This window comes from Zingiber officinale, chromosome 1B (assembly GCF_018446385.1).
Source record: "Zingiber officinale cultivar Zhangliang chromosome 1B, Zo_v1.1, whole genome shotgun sequence".
Classification (NCBI taxonomy): domain Eukaryota; kingdom Viridiplantae; phylum Streptophyta; class Magnoliopsida; order Zingiberales; family Zingiberaceae; genus Zingiber; species Zingiber officinale.
Genome location: NC_055986.1, coordinates 165690511 through 165712231, shown reverse-complemented (window position 1 = coordinate 165712231; position 21721 = coordinate 165690511). Strand labels below are relative to the sequence as shown.

At 32.7% G+C, this 21721-nt stretch overlaps 1 protein-coding gene across 1 annotated transcript; it reads right to left on the bottom strand.

Moving 5' to 3' along the window:
• Nucleotides 1-3009: 3009 nt before the first annotated feature.
• On the bottom strand, nucleotides 3010-21105 carry LOC121988965 (ATP-citrate synthase beta chain protein 1-like). Its single transcript, XM_042542714.1, has 17 exons — nucleotides 20958-21105; nucleotides 18960-19083; nucleotides 18742-18844; nucleotides 17971-18036; nucleotides 17698-17821; nucleotides 17343-17477; nucleotides 7442-7502; nucleotides 7281-7357; nucleotides 6782-6937; nucleotides 6541-6669; nucleotides 6296-6428; nucleotides 6086-6213; nucleotides 5827-5932; nucleotides 5656-5732; nucleotides 5471-5541; nucleotides 3895-4179; nucleotides 3010-3299 (listed from the first exon to the last, which is right to left on the bottom strand). Exons 2-17 carry the CDS (start codon nucleotides 19057-19059, stop codon nucleotides 3224-3226), a joined length of 1827 nt encoding a protein of 608 aa, XP_042398648.1. The 5' UTR covers nucleotides 19060-19083; nucleotides 20958-21105; the 3' UTR covers nucleotides 3010-3223.
• Nucleotides 21106-21721: the final 616 nt, after the last annotated feature.

Below are 21721 nucleotides of genomic sequence, written 5' to 3'. Positions count from 1 at the left end.
ACATGGCTCTGTTTACTTTCATATCAAATCAAATCATAATAAATATAATTAAATACCAAGTAAAGCTGCCTTTTTTTTTTTTCATCAAATTACTCCTTTGAGGTTTACGCCAATTTTTATTTTTATTTTAATCTTGATTTTCGCATACTTCTGTCGTCGTTCAGTGCGTGAAGATTTTGCAGGACTAAAATGAGCTTCTATGTGACGCCTTATCTTCTTCTTCGTAGTGTATATCTATTAATGTAAAATCATATAGGATGAGTATTTGATTAATTCGATCTATAAATTAATTAAATTAATTAAAAATCAATTTAGTATTCACTAATTGAATCAGATTAAAATTTTATTAAAATTAAATTAATCGAATTAGTTATTTTAATTAACATTAAATTAACTAAATTTATTTAAAATAATAATAAAAAAATTTATATAAAATTAATATCAAATTAATCGAATACTCCTAATTTCATTTATATGAATAATAATAATAATAATAATTTTTTTTTATAATTATTATCTTGACCAAACGCCATGGTCCACCACCTTGAATTATCGCTTTGGTATTCTTCTCTCTGAAGCATATTTGGCGTAGCCGTATGATGGCGCTGAAGGCTTTAATAAGGCTTCGTCCTCTTCCTTCTTTTGTCATCTCCCTCGTATTATTTGCTTCTTCATTTGAGAATTAAATAATACGAGGGTCTGTGCCTCTTTATTATTTACTTGCTTGAAACTTTCTTTATATTTTAGTTGCGACAAAGAAAGATATTTTAGTTTTTTTAAAATAATTCTTTTTTATAATTATACTTGCTCCAGTGTTTTTTTTTTCTTTTTGGCTTCGCAGAGCTTACGCACATGAGTGCCACTTTTTTTTTTTTTTTTAACCCAACCCGAACCCGACCCGAACCCGAGTTCAACCCAAAACACCTCAACCCGAACCCGACCAACCTGATCAACCTGAACCCGACCCATATAACCCGAAAATCCGATTCAAAACGACTTTTTTGGGCTATTTTCCCTATAATTCTTCACTTTTATCTCAATATTCCATCATTATCATACAAACATGATATTAATATACATAAAAACATCTAAATTTTTAAAATAAAATTTGATTTAACTCTAAAAAAACCCACAAAACCCTATATTTAAGCCAACCCGGGTCAACCCGGGTCAACCCGAACCCAACCCGACCCAACCCGAAATTTTTTTACTCTCCAACCCTCCAACCCGAACCCGACCCGAACCCGAAAATGCCCAACCCGAACCCGATTTTTTTCGGGTCGACTCGGGTTGGGTCGTCGGGTCGGGTTCATTTTTGACACCCCTACTTTATATCGTTGAATATTAGACTATTATTTATTCAAATAGATAAGAAAAATATTGTTATATAAATTAAAAATTGTGAAAAGATTCAGGCATGGGACGATTAATTATGATTTAAAGAATTAAATTTCTTTTATGAAATTAAAAGTAGAATAAAACTAGGATCAGTGGGGTGTGGGGGGGGAAATCAAATGAGAATTATATTTCATGATTTTATTGGAATATTTAGATGGATAGATTAGAATTGAATGGTCATTCCTAAGAATCACTCTTTCATGTTATATATAGTTTAAAAATTAGAATGATATCCCGTTGCTAATGTGGATGATAAATATAAGAATACTAGTCGTTTAGATGAGATTTTGTGAATATTTTTTGATTTATTATGATGGTTTGAAAAATTTTCATGAGATCATATTAATCATTTTTAAAATTAGTCAGTTAAAAAAATTAAATATCTAAATTATAAAATAAAAAAAATAAAATGACCATTCAAACAAGAAAAAAAAATCAAGAGAGTCCTTTCATTTCATAGTTTTAAAAAGGTAAAATAGTACAACCGTTTGGTACCCTTTGCAGTTTTTCAATTATCTAAGAACTATCTCTGTGAAAGGGGAAAGAGAGATCAATTTTGAATAAACTATCCCACTTACATTATACTATTCCATTAACATAAGAAATTGACAAGGGAAATGAATCATTACCTTCATTCCATTCAATTTCATTCTTATATCCATTTTATTGAAAAAAATTGATGGGCAAGAGAATTAAGTAGCAAAATAAATCTAGATAACAGCATGCCAAATTAGCTTGGGGGGAACCAAGATGAGATTCGATGGACAAAGTGAATTATCATGGTGTTTCAATATATCACATGTAGAATAACATTAGATGATCAAATTAAGATGCCAAGGAGAATCATTCAAACCATTGAAAAATATAGCATACTATAAACAATGTTGATCCTGTGTGAGGTCGTGAACAGTCAACTCACCGATGAAATGTTACTGATATTGACTAGTGAAGAGTATAGAAATAATTATCTTGTGGCCTAAGAGAAAAGAATGGGTTAGAGAGATGATCGGAAAAATTCTTGGCGTTGTTACTCTGATGTTCAAATCAGTTTTTGAAGAGGAAGAAAAAGAAATATTTTGAAATTAGGGTTTTGAGAAGATGTATGTCTGCACCTCTTCCTTTTAGTACCTCTTTTTATAAGAATAGATCTTTCTTGTCATGTCTCTATATTTTCCTCAGATGTTATCACATTCTCTATAATAAAGAGTCATTACTATCCATTTACTTTAAAATAATTGTCCACGTTCTTCCACCATTCTAATAATAATGTGAGTGGGGTCAACAATTCTCCTTCCACAATAGCTCACTCATGTAATCGATGGAAGTTGGGAGCCACACGGTAGTCGGCAGTTATAGTTAGGAGTTAGGAGTCACAAATTGTAGCCGGGAGTCATAAGTTGTAGCCGCAAGTTGTATCCAGGAATTGAGAGTCATAAGTTATAGTCGGAAGTTGTAGCCGGACGTCAGGATTTGTCCTTACTGCCTTAACAGCCCTGGCATATTTAGTGACCTCTGAACAATACTCCGGATCAAATGTAATATTTCGAGGCTTAAAACATTGATCCGTCAATCGTTTCAGCACACTTGAAACAAGAACTATGGTCTTGATCATGTCAGCAAAATAAAACTCAATCGGTTTTATAAAAATTAGGTCAAACCAACTTAATTTTCAGTTTATTTGTCTTTGAAAACAAAACAAAAATCAACAAGTCCTTCGATCACTAAATCAACCTATCGTAATGCTTCGCTTAAACGCTTGAGTGAAGCCCCTGGAAAAACGATTTGATCATGCAAGGCAATTTGCATTTGCTGTGTTCGAAAATGATCATTTTGTGTACAAAACATCCTCCCATGGGTGACGGTAGAGTGGCTGCTTCAGTCTCTTCTGATCAAATGTGTGCCTGTGAATTCCAAGAATGAAGTGTTACATATAAGCAACGAATATTAAAAAAAAAAAGCAAGTAAACCATAATTTGCATAGAGAAGCCTATATTTCATCCCGGTAGATTCAATTATTGTCAACTTCCCATCTATTCTATATTTATATCAACTGGCTACGACATTCAAAAGGATGGAATATATACCCCAGTTTCTTAGTGGCAGTCTACAAACTCATGAGGCAAAGAGAGGTTCACCAATCCAAATAACTAGCCACTGGAACAGTGGAAATTGCCCTCCGTCCACCAACTCATGAATCAACTCCTCTTACAAATGAGACTAAAGAAAGCAGAGGTTCACCGATCCAAATAACTAGTCACTGGGCCTAGTGGAGATACCCCTCCGTCCACTAACTCATGAATCAACTCCTCACACAAATGAGACTAAAGAAAGCTCTTTTCCTACACTGGGGCGGGGCACATGTCACACTATGAAAGGATAGATAAATCATATTCTTCCATTACTTACACCACCCATCATTAGCCACAAAGAAAATGAAATCCATGGAAAAACAGGGTTAAAGAATAAGGATAGTAGAGAAGTGACTCATCAACTCACCCAATCAGACCAATTGAGCGTGCCAACACAAACAGACCATTTAGATATCCAATTTCGACGATCTCATCAATTTCTTGTTTGCTGAACATTCCACTTCCAACTAGAAGATCCAAGAAAAGAGATCCAATTGCGCCATCAACATTAAGAACCAAGTTGTTTGCCTTTGAGAGTGTGTATGCCTCAACTTGCACAGCATATTCCATATACCTCACAGATGGGAAATAAGTGTGTGCATACTTTTGCAGGAGCTCCACTCTTTTATCTATGTTGTCTCTGCTTTTGATCCTGTTTCCCAGAAAATGAAAATTATCATTGACATGGACAAAAGCATAAGATGGCTACGCAAAATTGCCCAGTCATATATGGAGCATCACAAGCATAGTTATTGATAACTAAAGAAAAAGAAAGCCAAATGATGCAATGTGAGCATAGAATATCCATAGTTTTTTTTTAATCTTTACAAGATTACCTCATCTTTCTTCAGAAAAGGTGGCTTAAACCAAACTAGATATTCAGGGTAGATATGAATTAGTGAATCCAGTTTACTCAGTGAGGTGACAGTTTACCAAATCAAAGAATCCAGTGTTTAACTAGTGCACATCTAAGTATCTACATTTCAAGCATTAGTGCTAGATCTTACTAAATTATTAACTTTGGTTTACACATACAAATACCAATCAGTCCCATCATAATACCATGAACCAAAATACCACTCCGTGCATTTTTTTAATGATGGTCAACGACACTCTAAGTTGACAGCCAAATACCCCTATTGGTCAAGTGTAAAATCTTAAAAACAACCATGTTGAACTTCGAAAATCACATCTGTATCTGATATTCATACCTAAGTCTCTGTAACCTAGCTTCAGAATCTGAAATTTAAAGCAGAGAAGGCTCAAGTACAACAGTCTTTGGCCAAGATGTTTACAATGAAGACAACCATTCTCCTTGTTCAAACTACCTTTTTTTCCTCTTCGCATTCTCTTTTTCTCTTCACGTTCATTGTTACACATCGTCACGCTGTCTACAAGCTTATCTCTCTTTGTCTAAACTCTACAATGACTTGTGGCTTTCTTGTTATTTATTTTAGAGAGAATCAATTCCAAATTTGAATCCTAGTCAAGTTTAGGTTATCAACTTAGCAACCAAAGAACAGATGTCTGTGTATGTTTTAAACAAATTTTTATGACATTCACAAACATACTTTTCCTTTTGGAAGTTCTTGGCTGCAATCACAATCCAAAAAATAAAAAGGACTATTATGCAGATGGACATTGTGAAGCCTTGTAGGTAATGTGATCAAGTAGTCTGTTAGAAGGTACTAAGATGAACTTTGAGAGCACATAATAATGGAAACAAAGGAGTTTTCTGATGAACTTGAGTATGTTGGAGATGTCCAAACAAAATCCAAAATATATTTAGTTTGCTGATTGACTGTATATGTATAATAATTCTTTGGAAATGGCATGAAAGTGTCAAAGTGCTGAAAATTTGTTCAATAGTATGAATATCAGTTAAATATCATGAATATCATTCATAGAAGAGGGAAAATCATTAGAAACTGAAAGATATAAACCTGTGCCCTATTCCTGGCACTCGAATACCCTGCTTTTTCATGCTTTCAACAAACTCATAAGGGGTGAGGCCCTGAGAGCAGATATACATTCAGTATTGCTGCAACTTGAATAAATAAAGAAAATAAAACATCAGAAACACCAGAAACACCGCTAGCAAGTCTAAATCCTGATCTTATATACTCACTCTGTCATATGCATCTTTGAAGTACCGAGCAGCATCATCGATTGCCCCGCCGAATCGGGGACCAATTGTAAGCAACCCTATATTTGAGAAGTCACTCATTTTCCCTTCCAATGACCATAGGAAAAACTCTCAATTTGATCATTACCATAAACCAAAGTAAATCGAACTTACCTGATACCAGACTGGAGACTAAATCCTTTCCAGCCCTTGCAGTAACTATAGTGTTATGAGCACCAGATACACAGGGACCATGATCAGCACATAACATGATGCAGATCTAACAATTACAGAAAATAATAATGTGAGAGACCAAGGTTATGGATACCAAATATTAGCAGATTGTGTTTGCATAAGGTAACTAAAATACAAGTCAGGCTAATATTTACTAGTCAACTTGAAACAAGTGAGAGAAACTCATTTTTTAACAGACCTCAATGAATTGTGTACAATAACGTGGTAGGCTACGCTTGAACCACAAAAGGGAGATGACATCACCCACACCAAAGCCACGTTGGACAATAGTAGACATGGGCACACCAGCATAACAAGGTTCATCGCCTGTGGATAGAGATCATGTGACTTAGCAAAGTGTTTAAAATTGAGAAAGTCTGTATGAAAAAAAATAGTTTACTAATCAAACCTCTGTCATCTGAAATGGTGGAGATGATATGAGTTGGAGCCCGGACTTTCCCACTTTTGATTGCAGATTTAAGATCCTCGGGTATTTGAGGAGGTTTAATTTCAGGTACAGAAGTAATCTGCCCTTCTTCAACCTATCCCGGAAAGAGAACAAGATATAGATAACAGCATCAGACATTCTTCTCAAGTCAATAAAAAAACAGTTAATATTATATCACAGAAGAAAACTAAAGTGCAACAAGGTACCAGCTTCTCAAAAGTTTCTTTGATAGCAGTCTCAAATGCTTCATACGAAGTTGGAACAACTGCCCCAGTATCTCTTAGAGCCTGATTTTTTGCTTGTGCTGATTCCAACTCACCACCACTTTTTGCAGCCTAGTTTAGTGAATTGAGGAAAAAACAAAAATAAGGCATAATGATTTCAATCATAACCAGTAGAAGTGGTCACAAAGATAACATGAGATTGAAAAGATCAAGTTCAACTCACAGCATGACCAAATTGCACTTCAGATTTGAATAGACGGGCACATGTTCCACTAACCCAAGCCACAACTGGTTTATGAACTTTTCCTTCTTTTAGAGCCTCAACTAGGGAGTACTCATCTCTCCCACCTAATTCCCCCAACACAACCATCATCTTGACCTAAATAGATCAAAAGCAATATACGTGATAAACAAATATTAAAGGCAATGTTTAGTAATTTTCCTTTTCTGCAAAGAAGTTTATATTGATCAAATCTATTCAGCTACAGTACATTTTAAATGCTGCAATACATGACAAGTGATCGATAGATTAAATTAATGTTGTCAATCACTAAAGAGCTTTATGTATAGTTGAGGGGTGTGAGGGATGTCGTTCGCTAGAGCTTTTCTACTACTTGAGAAAATTACTTTCATGGTGATATACAGTTTTTTCTATAGTTGAGAGATGTTAACTGAAGAGCCTTTCTACAGTATTCAAGAAGATTATTTTCCTGGTAATATACTTGAGGGATGTTGTTAAAGCGCAGGACATGATCAGAAAGAGTTGAGCCAGGAAAAACATCTCCTCCAATTGCAATACCTGAAATAGAAAATCATCTAGAACTCAGATCAAAATTTCACAATGAGAAGTATCATTAACTTGGAAAAAGAAAAGTAATATCACCTTCATAAATTCCATCTGTGACGCGTGCAATTGTGTTGTAAAGTTCATTTGACATGCCACCCTATAACCACACAAAATAGTTATTATACCTGATGAATTAAATAAAATTAGTTCAAGTAATTTTTAAGCAAGGAGAGAAGAACATATTTTACAAGCATTATCTGTTAGCACATGGATAGTGATAAGTGATTTGAGGGAAAATATTGTGATGTAATTTATTTTTATAGAACATGAAACATCAAGAATCACAATAAAAGTGTGACTAGTGGCATACCAATTAGTATGATTTGTGCTACACAGGGGAACCATGACTTTATCCATGATATATGGGTCAGAAATAGTTAGCTCTATTTTTGGGACATTTAATGGTCGACATAGATAAAACTTAAAAGTAACACAAGAGGAACAATATTTGTCCATGGGCCCTCCATCCAATGTGGTTTCTAGAGAAAAGTAGCACCTGATCAATATGGATCATACTCACCTAATGTTTAATGCAATCAAGAAATTAGCTTTAACGTGAAAATGCTGTGAGACAGTTTCTCCAAAAGATACTAATTAATTGAGAAATGAGAATGATCTACCACAATCTACAAACTATTGATAATTCAAAATGCTCCTGTGTTTATGTTATCTGTGTGTGGCGCCAACAATTAGAAACATAAGTGTGTTCCTATTTCTTAAAAAGACATTATAAATGAATATGAATATATGTATATATTATATCAAATATGATAATATATATTAAATATGTAAAGATCATTGAATTAGATGCATATTCATAAATTCTTTTACACCAAGACTGGCCACATGGTAAATGGTGCCATCAATTTGTCCACTAATTGCATCTCTATATAACACAATTTATGGAGATTGGAGAGATATTCCAAACACTAAAACTTGTAACAAGATGACTGTTCTGTTACATAAGAACTAAAGTTAGGATGGATTAGTTAGCAATATCTGTATAGCTTACCCAAATGCTATTATGTGGCTCACAAAAAATGCTGCTGAAACTACTAGTGTGAAGGCGAGCATAAGGATATACAAAAAAAAAAAAAAAAAAGGGGCAGCTCGGTGCACGAAGCTCCCGCCATGTGGGATCCCGAGGAAGGATCCATTGTACGCAGCCTTACCCTGCTTTTTGCAAGAGGTTGTTTCTGTTGGTGCGGTTTGCACTAACGATTTAACCCAGGTTTTGATGAATGACAAATCAGGTTAAGTTAGCTTGTTGTTGTCTAACACTCTGATCGAGTGTGCAGGAGAAGTCCAGACAGGTCGACGGGCTGACCGGATGTCTGGCACGAAGCCCAGCTAGGTCGACGGGCTGACCGGATAGCTGGCACGAAGTCCAAGCGGGTCGACGGGCTGACCGGACGCTTAGGCACGAAGCCTAGCTAGGTCGACGGGCTGACCGGATAGCTGGCACGAAGTCCAGACGGGTCGACGGGCTGACCGGACGTCTGGCAGGTAAGTGAGGTAAGTCACTGGAGGGGAGTGACTGCGAGGACGCGTTCCCAGGAAAGGAACATTAGGCGTCGATCCGGCTTAGATCCATTTCGGATATCTAAGTCGAGATCGTGACTAGATTCCGGTCTCGGAAAGACGGAATCTAAGTCATACTTTTTCTGTTAATTCATACTCTATAAATTGTGCTAACAATCTGTGTTGCAGGATATGTTTTTGCCTCGGACTAACCTTGTTTTGCAGGAGAAGGAATCTTTGGAAAAAGGTGGTCCGAGCGCCCGGAGGTCCGGGCGCCCGGACTTTTATCCTCTGCGTCGCCTCGCCACGTGGAGCATCCTGACTGGACTTGCCACGTCGCACCAGGGCGCCCAGAAGGGATCCAGGCGCCCGGAGCAGCATATAAAAGAAGCCCCAAGGGTGGAGCTTCAAAAACAACTCAGAACATCTCAAAATTCCCAGATTGCTTTGCTGCTCTGTGCTCCAGCGACGCTAACAAAGCTACGACAACGCGCCCTTGCTCTTTAAGCTTTCTTTTCTGTTGGTATAGCTTTGTGTTTTGTTTCATTAGCATTTCTTGCACTCTTTTTGTAATCACATTCGAATTGCTAGTGATTGCCCAACGAAAGTGGTCAAGGACCACGGGCCTTCGAGTAGGAGTCGTCACAGGCTCCGAACGAAGTAAAATCAATTGTGTTCATTTACTTTTCCGCTGCATACTTTTACACTCAAGTTTTCGAATCGATATTCACCCCCCCCCCCCTCTATCGAACGATCACGATCCTACAAGTGGTATCAGAGCAGGTACCGCTCTGATTTGGTGCAACCACCAATCAAGCAAAGGGGGGTCGTTTTAAAGAAAAAAAAATTTAGATATTGTTTGTCTTTTAAATAAAACCTTACGCCTTTCGTTTTTTTCCCTCCAAAACGGTTTTGAAAAATACATCGCCATCTTTTCACCATTGTTTAGTATTTAAAAAATATTATTTTTTTCAGCACTGCTAATCCAAGACCAAGTCTTGGGATTTTTTTTCTGTTTCTCTGTGTGCAAGAATAATGACTCTTCAAGAAGGACGGAACCCCTGCGAACCACCACCATACGATCATGAAGACTTCAACTACTGGAAGCGATTAATGGAATGCTTCTTAGGAAGTGTAGACATCGATTATATGCTAATTTTGAGGAAACCTTCTCAAAACTCGGAACTGAACAAAAAGGTAAGTAAAATCATTTGTAATGTTTTACCTAACAATGTTTTATGCAGAGTAAAAAAGTACAAAGATGCACATGAGCTTTGGACCCAATTGATCAAACTTCACGAGGAGCCGATGGAGCTCGAGGATCAAGTAAAAATCGAATCTGAACTCGGGTTAGATCCAATCGAAAAGCCTACTGAATTAGGGGTTGCGCTCAAGGTTAGTGATATTTACCAAAATACCCCTGCTAATAGTAGTTTAGAAAATATGAGTATTGATCTAGTTATTTCTGAAAATATATGTGAAAATAATATAGTTGACAATAATTATAAAAATACCCCTAGGATATTATCTGATAAAACAAATCCAATTAATTTAAAAAATTCAAACTTGAACCTAAACAAATCTGAAAACTCAAATGATAGAGATGACAAGGTGAATATTGATCTAGATAAAATTAATAAATTATTTAATAATCTAGACAATATTAATCTAGAAAATCCTATCCAAACCCAAGATAATTTAATTAATAAAAAATTAAATTTTAATTATAAGAATAATCTAATAAATTCCACTAATTATATCAACTTAAAAAATAAAGAAAATATAAGAATAAAATCAAACACTTTGATAAAATCAAAACTAAATTTAACAAAATTAAAATTAAAAGTTAAAAATAACATATTAAATAAAGATAATCTGAAAAATTCAAAATTAATGATTAATAAAAGGTTAAAAGATAAACCTTTAAAGAAATATAATTCAAACAATTTAATTAATTCAAATTTAAAAATAAATAAAAACTTAAACTTTAAAAATAAGCTATTAAAGAAAGATAATTTGACTAATTTAATTAATTAAAAATTAAAAATTTTGAATCTAAATTACAAATTAAACATTAAATTTTAACCAAAACTTAACTATAATAAACCCAGAACTAAAAACTAAATTAATGGCCAATAATTAGGGGGAGGTTCCAGAATAGCTGGCACCTCCAAAACTAACCTACCCGACAGGGTAACCCTAACCAACCTACCCGAAAAGGGTAACCCCAACCAACCTACCCGATAGGGTAATTAGGACTAGTTAAAGAGGGTTCAAGTTTAACTTGAATCATGGTACTGGTGAAGTTTTTGATGATAGTACGTTGGGGAAGCTTGGGCATCGCATGTCTAGAAAGATATGGCTTCAATCTGGTGCATTTGGCCAAGTGGAACCGACCGAAGCTACCTTTAAATGGATCCTAACTAGTTAGACCAAGGTTTAGTACTAAGCTCCGTGGATAGAACTATTCGGAAAACCTCGAAAAGTTGGTTACTTCTAATGACGTCCAAGTGATTCACCAAGCTTAGAAGTTTATCCGAAGAATGCCTATTTGTTGAGACCAAAGCTAAACCTGAATCTAACACAGTTAAACCAAACTCTGTAATTAAATCTAATTCATCTCACAAAATTATAGGATTCCCTGATTGATAATCTAGATCGGGTGAGATGAATAAGGATTAAATTAATTAATTTTCAAACTAAATTAAAATTAATTAAAATTAAATTTTGAATTAAAATTAAATTTTGAATTTCAAGTTAAAACTAAATTTCGAATTTCAAACTAAATTAAAATTAATTAAAATTAATTAAAATTAAATTAAATTAAATTAAATTAAAATTAAATTTTTTAAAAATTTATTTCAAAAATTAAACTTAATTTTTTTTTACTTAAAAATTTATTTTAACCTAAAAATTATTTTAAATGAAAAATTTATTTTAAACTAAAAATTATTTTAACTTAATTATTTAAAAAAATATATATATATTTTAAAAAATTTTTAAAAACTATTTTTTTTAAAAAAAAAATTCTTTAAAAACTATTTAAAAAAATTCTTTAAAAACTCTTTTAAAAATTCTTTAAAAATTATTTTAAAAATTCTTTAAAAAACTATTTTAAAAACTCTTTAAAAATTATTTTAAAAACTCTTTAAAAATTATTTTAAAAATTCTTTAAAAACTCTTTTAAAAATTCTTTAAACTATTTTAAAAATTATTTAAACTATTTTAAAAATTCTTTGAAAACTATTTTAAAAATTCTTTAAAAACTATTTTAAATATTCTTTAAAAACTATTTTAAAAATTCTTTAAAAATTCTTTTAAAAATTCTTTAAAAACTATTTTAAAAATTCTTTAAACTATTTTAAAAATTCTTTAAAAACTATTTTAAAAATTCTTTAAACTATTTTAAAAATTCTTTGAAAACTATTTTAAAAATTATTTAAAAACTATTTTAAAAATTCTTTAAAAATTCTTTTAAAAATTCTTTAAAAACTATTTTAAAAATTCTTTAAACTATTTTAAAAATTCTTTAAAAACTATTTTAAAAATTCTTTAAACTATTTTAAAAATTCTTTGAAAACTATTTTAAAAATTATTTAAAAACTATTTTAAAAATTCTTTAAAAATTATTTTAAAAATTCTTTAAAAACTATTTTAAAAATTCTTTAAAAATTATTTTAAAAATTCTTTGAAAACTATTTTAAAAATTCTTTAAAAACTATTTTAAAAATTCTTTAAAAATTATTTTAAAAATTCTTTAAAAACTCTTTTAAAAATTCTTTAAAAACTCTTTTAAATATTCTTTAAAAACTATTTTAAAAATTCTTTAAAAATTATTTTAAAAATTCTTTAAAAACTTTTTTAAAAATTCTTTAAAAACTCTTTAAAAACTCATTTAAAAATTCATTTAAAAAATTATTTAAAAACTCTTTTAAAAATTATTTTAAAAAAAAATAATTTAACATAAAAATTATTTTAACTTAAAAATTATTTTTTCTAACTTAAAAAATATTTTTAAAATCATTTTAACTTAAAAATTATTTTAACATAAAAATTATTTTAAGTTAAAAATTATTTTAACTTAAAATTATTTTAATATAAAAATTATTTTAATTAACTTAAAAAATATTTTTAAAATTATTTTAAACTTAAAAATTGTTTAAAAAAAAATTATTAAAATTTATTTAAAAAAAAACTATTTTAAAAATCGTTTTAAAACTTTTTTAAAAAATTATGTATCATTTTGAAAAATTCTTCTTATTTTTTCACTATAATAAAATTCTGTTAACCTAAAAAAAATAGTAATAATAATAAATTATTTCTATAGATTATTTTCACTTTAAAAATTATTATTTTGACTTTAAACTCATTTTTAATCTTAAACATCATTTTAACCTTAAAATTATTTGTTAATTTAACTTAACTGAAAATTAAATCTTAAATTAAAACTCAATATTGAAATTACAATTAAAATTAAAAATTTTTAACTTAAACTTAAATTTTAACTTAAACTTAAAATTAAACTTAAACTTAAAATTAAACTTAAACTTGAATTAACCACTAATATTAATTTAAATCTAAAATCAAAACTGAATCAAACGTATGTTAATTGACATAAAACATATTATAAAAATCATTTTAAATTCTTTTTAAATGCTGTTTTAGAAATCCCCTTAAAAAAAAAAGATTAAATAAATAAATAAAAATAATAATAATAATTATAACTAACACTTTCATTGACCAACTCAATTAGGTAATATGAAATTTAAATTATTTCACTAAGTATTAAATTATTAAATCTAGTAAAAACTAATCAATAAATTATTGAGAATGCTTAACTGTTATTGAATTAATAAAATTTTATCTTATTTAACTTTAAACTAATGTTAAGCGCCTGAATCTAAAATTAATTAATAATTGATTAATCAAATTCAAATAAATAGTTATAACAAGGATACAGAGATAATAATATAAGTGTTACTAAATTAGACAAATGTGTTAGGGCTTTGAAATTTAACATAACCAAACTTTAGTATTAACTTAAGGGGGAGATATTAAATTAAGGGGATTAACCAATTCAGGGGGAGGTTCAATTTTTTTCTTTTTAAATCCCCTAGAAAAATTAATAAATTAAAGGAGAGTAATAAATTAAAGGAGTATCAAATTCAGGGGGAGGTTTTTTTTAATCTCCTTAAGTGTTATTTTTTCTCTTTAAAATCTCCTTAGAAAATTCTACCCCAATTACTTTGAAAATCTTATATTAAAAATTCTTAGCAATTATTTTCAAAAGCTTTATTTTAGATATCAGGTTTAGGGGGAGGATTAAATCATTTTTTTTACACCTAGCACCAAAATTATTCTCTCAGCTTTAAAAATAATGTCTTCTCTTAAAATTCCTTTTAAAAAATCTGATATTTGGAAATCTAATTTGATAAAATCTTTTTTAAAAACTAGCTTTTATAAAACTTGTAAATTGGATTTTATAAACTAAGGTTTTGAAAAAAAAAAAAAAAATCTACTTTGAATATTTTTAGTAAATATTTTCAAAATTTTATGTCAGGTTCAGGGGAGGAATTAATTAAAATTTCCCTTTATTTAAAATATTTTAAAATTGTGTTTGAAAAATGTTTTCTTAAAAATTTCTTAAACCTATTTTTGAAAACTAACTCTTATAAAACTAAGTTGCTTTTAAGAATTGGGTTTTACTTTTTATTGAAAATTGATTTTGAAAATTAGATTTAACTTAGTTTTGAAAATTGAATTTAAAAATCTAGTTCTTAAAATTTGATTTTACTTAATTTTGACAATTTGATTTGAACGTTAAATTAGTTTTAAAAATTGAATCTTTTACAAACTTAGTGTTGAAAAATAAATTTCAATCAGTTTTGAAAAATAGAACTTAGTTTTGGAATTTTGATTTTGAAAACTTATGTTTGAAAAGCGTTTCAAAGTTGAAACGTGATTTGAAAATTCAAAACTTGATCTTGAAATTTAGAACTTATACACTTATGTTTGAAAGCTGTTTTTCTAAAAGCTAAAAGCTAATGCTTTAAACAAGTTTTCAAAAAGTTTAAACTCCCCCAGATTATCTTGACATTTCTTTCTAAAGTCTATGATTAGTTAATCCATGCTTATTTTTGATGAATGCCAAAGGGGGAGGGTTAGGTGGTTAAGTTAGCTGAACCAAACTGAAAATACAAACTAACTTAAAAAACCACATTAAATGCATGTTGTCATGTTGTTTTCTTGCAAATGTCTTCACTAACTTAACCAGGTTGTCATTCCATCAAAAAGGGGGAGATTGTTGGTGCGGTTTGCACTAACGATTTAACCCAGGCTTTGATGAATGACAAATCAGGTTAAGTTAGCTTGTTGTTGTCTAACACTCTGATCGAGTGTGCAGGAGAAGTCCAGACAGGTCGACGGGCTGACCGGATGTCTGGCACGAAGCCCAGCTAGGTCGACGGGCTGACCGGATAGCTGGCATGAAGTCCAAGCGGGTCGACGGGCTGACCGGACGCTTAGGCACGAAGCCCAGCTAGGTCGACGGGCTGACCGGATAGCTGGCACGAAGTCCAGACGGGTCGACGGGCTGACCGGACGTCTGGCAGGTAAGTGAGGTAAGTCACTGGAGGGGAGTGACTGCGAGGACGCGTTCCCAGGAAGGGAACATTAGGCGTCGATCCGGCTTAGATCCATTTCGGATATCTAAGTCGAGATCGTGACTAGATTCCGGTCTCGGAAAAACGGAATCTAAGTCATACTTTTTCTGTTAATTCATACTCTATAAATTGTGCTAACAATCTGTGTTGCAGGATATGTTTTTGCCTCGGACTAACCTTGTTTTGCAGGAGAAGGAATCTCTGGAAAAAGGTGGTCCGGGCGCCCGGAGGCAACTTTTATCCTCTGCGTCGCCTCGCCACGTGGAGCATCCTGACTGGACTTGCCACGTCGCACCAGGGCGCCCAGAAGGGATCCAGGCGCCCGGAGCAGCATATAAAAGAAGCCCCAAGGGTGGAGCTTCAAAAACAACTCAGAACATCTCAGAATTCCCAGATTGCTTTGCTGCTCTGTGCTCCAGCGACGCTAACAAAGCTCCGACAACGCGCCCTTGCTCTTTAAGCTTTCTTTTCTGTCGGTATAGCTTTGTGTTTTGTTTCATTAGCATTTCTTGCACTCTTTTTGTAATCACATTCGAATTGCTAGTGATTGCCCAACGAAAGTGGTCAAGGACCACGGGCCTTCGAGTAGGAGTCGTCACAGGCTCCGAACGAAGTAAAATCAATTGTGTTCATTTACTTTTCCGCTGCGTACTTTTACACTCAAGTTTTCGAATCGATATTCACCCCCCCCTCTATCGAACGATCACGGTCCTACAGTTTCCAGGTTTCGAACCTGTGACCTTTTGGTCGCATGACAACAACTTTACCATTGCGCCAAGGCTCCCCTTCTTGAGCATAAGAATATACAATTTTATGAAAAAGGTATCACTGTATCTTCATCGTATTGTTAGACACACCTTAGAACTATGTGAACTTGTTCTGAAAATTACTCAGTAATAATCAAATATATTAATTTGATAGAAAAAGATATATCCAAATGTCATTTATTAGGTTGCTTTACGACAAACATTTTGTTCAAATTTGAGTTAGTTGGAGAGGTACGCCAATTCAAATTTGAGTCTGCCAAACAAAAAAGGTGGTATTTAGAGCTTGCGACTGATTAACAAAGTTATTAGGCAAAACAACTATGATCAACAGAAGAGGGGATATATTCATAACTTGTCTAGAACAGCAAATACCTTTACTTTTACTTGGACTCTAATGACTTGCCTTTAGAATAAAAGGTGTCCGCCAATCAAGGTAGTCATGAATGAATACCAATGAAAAATATTCTGTAACATATCATGTATTCAATGCCATCAAAGTACTGTCTGCTTTGACCAATATCTTATACTATTGGCCTCAGGGTTTTATTGCATGGTGGAATTGAACTCCAAGGTGAAGAGCTTCCTGTTCAATCACCCACCTCGGAATTGCTCACACTGAGCATGCCTAATTACAATGTTCTGAGAACTTGACTAATTCCACATTTCCACTAAACAATAGTTGTTGAGAGAACACACTCTAACTATTTATGCATTTTACACCAATAGCCCAATCACGCTTTCCCTACTTTGGTGTGTTTTTTGATTCATTCTTTGGTATCCTAGATGATAACCAAGAGCAGCACTTATCTAAGCTTGATCCCTGGCAATCACAACCTGCCCTCGTTAGAATGAGTGGCAACATATTGCCCATTGTAGAAGTTTTTTTACCAATGACTACAATAATAACAAAATTACTATAGACGAAGGAAAACCCACTTAAACAAAACAAGTTTAGAAAATGCAATATTATAATGAGAGAACAAGTACCGATTTAGACACAAATCCAACAGAACCAGGCCTGTAAAGCTTGCATTGAATTATATTGTCAATTGTTCCAGCAGTGTCACCAATCTTAAACGCACCAGATTGAATGCCTCCAACAGTGGCTGGACCAATAACTACCTGAAACCAGCTTCGAAAATGTATTAAACATGAAATTAGAAATTGGTGCAGGAAAGATACACAGTAAACCAATTAACTAATCCACCAAATTTTCTCCATTTCCTACCAAATTTATTTCTGCCATATATTTTTTCAATTCTAAACCTTCAACCTATAAGATCTAAATTCTTTTTTATTCTAACTGAATGACGAAATTCTTTAGTCTTTTCATGTTTCCAACCTTGTTATTAGCTCTTGCATATGCAATTAGTTGCTTTGTGTCTGTCTCTGGAACACCTTCAGCTATAATAGCAACTACTCTAATGGTATGTTGCTTCAAAGCTGACATAGAAGAGGCTGCCGCACTGCATTAACAATTTAGCATAGTATAAAGAAAATGCCTCCCTTTTCTTATACAAAAAAAAAAAAGGAAATGCCTCCCGTTTAACAATAAAAGCATAGTATCAAGAAAATGCACTTTTTTAAGGAAACAAAAAACAGAAAAATCACTTACCTTCTGAATGATGCAAAATTGATAAAAACATCTGCAGCTGGGTGTGCCACACATGCTGCTTCAATGCTGCAGTTTAAACACACAAGAAACATCAAGAAAGTTTTCTGGCAAATCAAACAATAGAAGCTAAAAGTTACAGTTAATAAACTGAAAGCGAGATTTATTGAAAATTCAAAACAAGTTATCAAATCAATATAAACCAATTTCCAATATGTAAAAATAGCTATTTGGAGCTTACAAGTTTGCTTAACCTTATTGTCAACTGGAAGTCACCGAATAGACTATTTCAGTTGGACATAATAGAATCATAGGTAAGGTATTAAATATGGCCTGCATGTAGTGCCTAAAGTAGTTTCCATGTAATGCTATCAATTTGATGAAGTAAAGAACTTCCATAGAACCTATGTACTATGCTTTCTCATTTTAATCATTGTAAATGCCCAACTGTACAAGGAATCATGTAGAAAATGCCTAAGCTATTCCATCTTTGTGTCACTGGATCGTACTGTTCCGAAATTCTCTTATTGACATATTATCAAAATTTCCTGATATCTGACCTACTTGAAGACAAATTCATGGCACCAAAATAGGCAAAGGAAATATCTATGTTGTCAAGATGATGAGCTCCGCACAAAAAAGAATCAGATACACAAGAGTGAAATTGACAGGCTATAGTGATCTAATCATTTTATTGCTTAAGTAACTATTAAGGGATGATATCCACATGCATAAAAGTCTCTAGTATCAATGCAGATGTAGTGGATGTCTTACGTTGAATGGACAGGAATTGCAATTTCTTCCAGGCCGAAAAAGAGCTTTTGAAACCCCTCTGAACCTGGATTTATTATTCCCGCAACGGAGGGTGTTTCTCTTCCTATAATAATTGAATAAGAAAATTCAAAGATAAATAAAAAAGTGTAACTCTCAAAAATAAGTGTGGGTACACAAGGAAACCAAAAAAAAAATGAAAAAGAAAAACATTATCATACCACAAAGGAAGTCAAAATCAAGCATCCTCTGGATTGGAAGTTGCTTATAATTGTAAAATAGAGCTTGAGTATTTCGCGAGAAAATCTGTCCAGTGGCCATTATGTGAGATAGCACAAAAATGACCTGTAATTAATACAAATTTGTAACTTTTATGAGAAAGAATGAACCAATAACTATGAATACAAAGGTCAAACATAGCAAAATATATCAAGCAGCAACAAATAGAAGCATTACAATAGTAGGGAAATGAAACTTGGAAAGAAAAAGTATGAAATAAGAACCCTAATGGATTCTCCCTAACATTATGGTCAGTGTACCAATAGTTTGTTTAAGAGAGATACCTTCAATTTTGCAAATTCATGTAAATGACAATCTTCAGAAAAAAAAAAGGAATAAACAATTAGCAATTTTCAATTAGTTATAAAAGATAGAACTGACTCACTACCATTCCAAAAAGGAATAAACAGTTTGATAAGGTTAGGTTTGTGTCATTATAGAAGGTTTTTGCCAAGCCATGCATTTAAAACAAAGCAAAAAATATGAATTACTAAAATAGAATAATCAACCATACAAAATTTTCCATTGCAGCTTTGCTAGTATAGAAGGATACTCTTAAGGACAGTAATGACGGGTTTACGGTGTGACTTTGAAAATCTGGCATTTGGATGAGTAAACACACAGACTAGACAAAACTTGAAATGTAAAAAGGAAGCCCACTATTGCTAAACGTCTTTCAATAGGATATTACTTGAAACAATTGCTTTCATAAATAAGAAAAATTTCTAGGAAAGTAAAAAATTTATTGACCGGAATTAATTAAGAGATATCTGGGAAGTTCATACCCAGTAGTGGTAGAACTATTATTAGGCATCAGACACAATCACTCATAAATCATTAGCATATGTTGAATAAAATAATAATTATTCTAGACGACATAGTTGTAGGCATTCACGGGTGTGATTCTCACTGATAGGACCAGTTTGGAAAAGGCCTTTGGAACATTAAAATCCCTCCCATTAGTTCCTCTCAAGTTAAACAAGCCATTTTAGCTCTTAAGAAGATAGGATATGTATTAGATCCGTGATGTAGGAGGATCCGAGTTTTGCGAGACCATAACTTTTAACTTGAGTTTAACCATGAGACCTTTAATATATCAAATCGAAGCTCGTTCAGAGATCTATAATTGATTACTGAGTGTACTTGTAACAGCCCAATCTAAGGCCCAAAACATCGTTTAAAGCTTTTTCGGAGGCTCCAAACAACTTTTGTCATTGTTTTAGGGTTATTTTCATCTTTTGCATCGTTAGAATTTTGAGACTACTTAAACCATTGTTTAGTTGATGTTAAGACATTATCTTTTATTTTGAATCAATTTTATTCGGTTAAACCTAGAGATGACATCTTTGTGTTTGGCGATTGCTCTGTCCTCTTGGAAATTCCAGCCTCCAGAATAATCGGTATTCTGTCCAACTTCAATCCGTCCTTAAGGAAGAATCCTTTTGTGCTAGGATTATGTGTTTCTAATGAGATTGTCAAACCCATGTCAAGGTTGCAGAATTGTTGGTGATATTTGGATTAAACTGCTGCAACATTTTGCCTATATACCAAGGCACGACCTAAAATTAAGAGTTCCTAAAATGTATGGACTAAAACCTTGGCCAAAACACAAAAGGCTTCAAGTAAAATTCCAACCCCCGATACTTCATGAGAAGAACAACAAATGAAGATCCAATATCGAAACACCCGGAAGATCCAGAAAACGCGAGAAACCCAGGTATTCATGAACGACAACCCCGAAAATCGACCAAAAACATTCCAAGAATATATATAAAAAAAAAAAGGGCGCCAGATGAGCGATTACAATGAGAGCGGGCATCAACTGGATTCCGCCCGCGGCTCCGCAGATCAAACAGATCTCGACTTGCAGAAACGAGTCATATCTAAATCAGGAAGATGAATCTGAAGCCCAGGGAGGGAAAGTGGAGAAGCGAATCTACCTGTAGCCAACGAAATGGCGGCCCCGGCGCCGAGAAGAACTGAATCAACGACGGGATCGTTCACAATTTTGAGAAGAGTGTGGCGAAGGAGTATAAATAGAGGGGAGGTAGTTAGCTGAGCAGCAGGTGGTAGGCGAGTGATCACGTGCCGTTCGACCCGCAGCTCCAGCCACAACCTACTCCGCTATTGGCCGTCGCCAATTGCCCAACGCAATTAACCTGATCGAATTGTCAAGAAATTGGAAGGTCAACAAAGTCCATATATTTATACTTAGAGAATAAAAAAGAGTCTCTAATAATCTAATTATTTATATTTTCAAAAAATAAGACATAAAAAAAATCAGTTGGAATTTTCTGGTCCATAAATTACAAAAAAACTTTTGATTTAGATGAACCCCATTTTTAAATAAGTAAGATCCATCCAAATCAATGGTGTAAAAAAATAAATCATCTTTTGGTCCATAATTTATGGACTAGAAGATTCGTGCTAAAAAAAAATGGGGACGGTTTTAGTTTTTTTTTTTAAAAAAAAAATGTGTGGCCCCGTCAAAAACTAAGAAAAGAGATAAAAGGCTGGGTTCGAAAAATTGAACCCGGTTTTTTAAATTTTGATGACATTTAGCGCTATTGGTTCAGGAATATCATAGATGATTAAGATTATTTATCTATAGTAATTTAGGATAATCATATTTGAACAGAAGTTTTTCTTTATTCTCTGTTTTTCGATTCCGAAATGTCAACAAAAGTTATCAATCTCGACATCA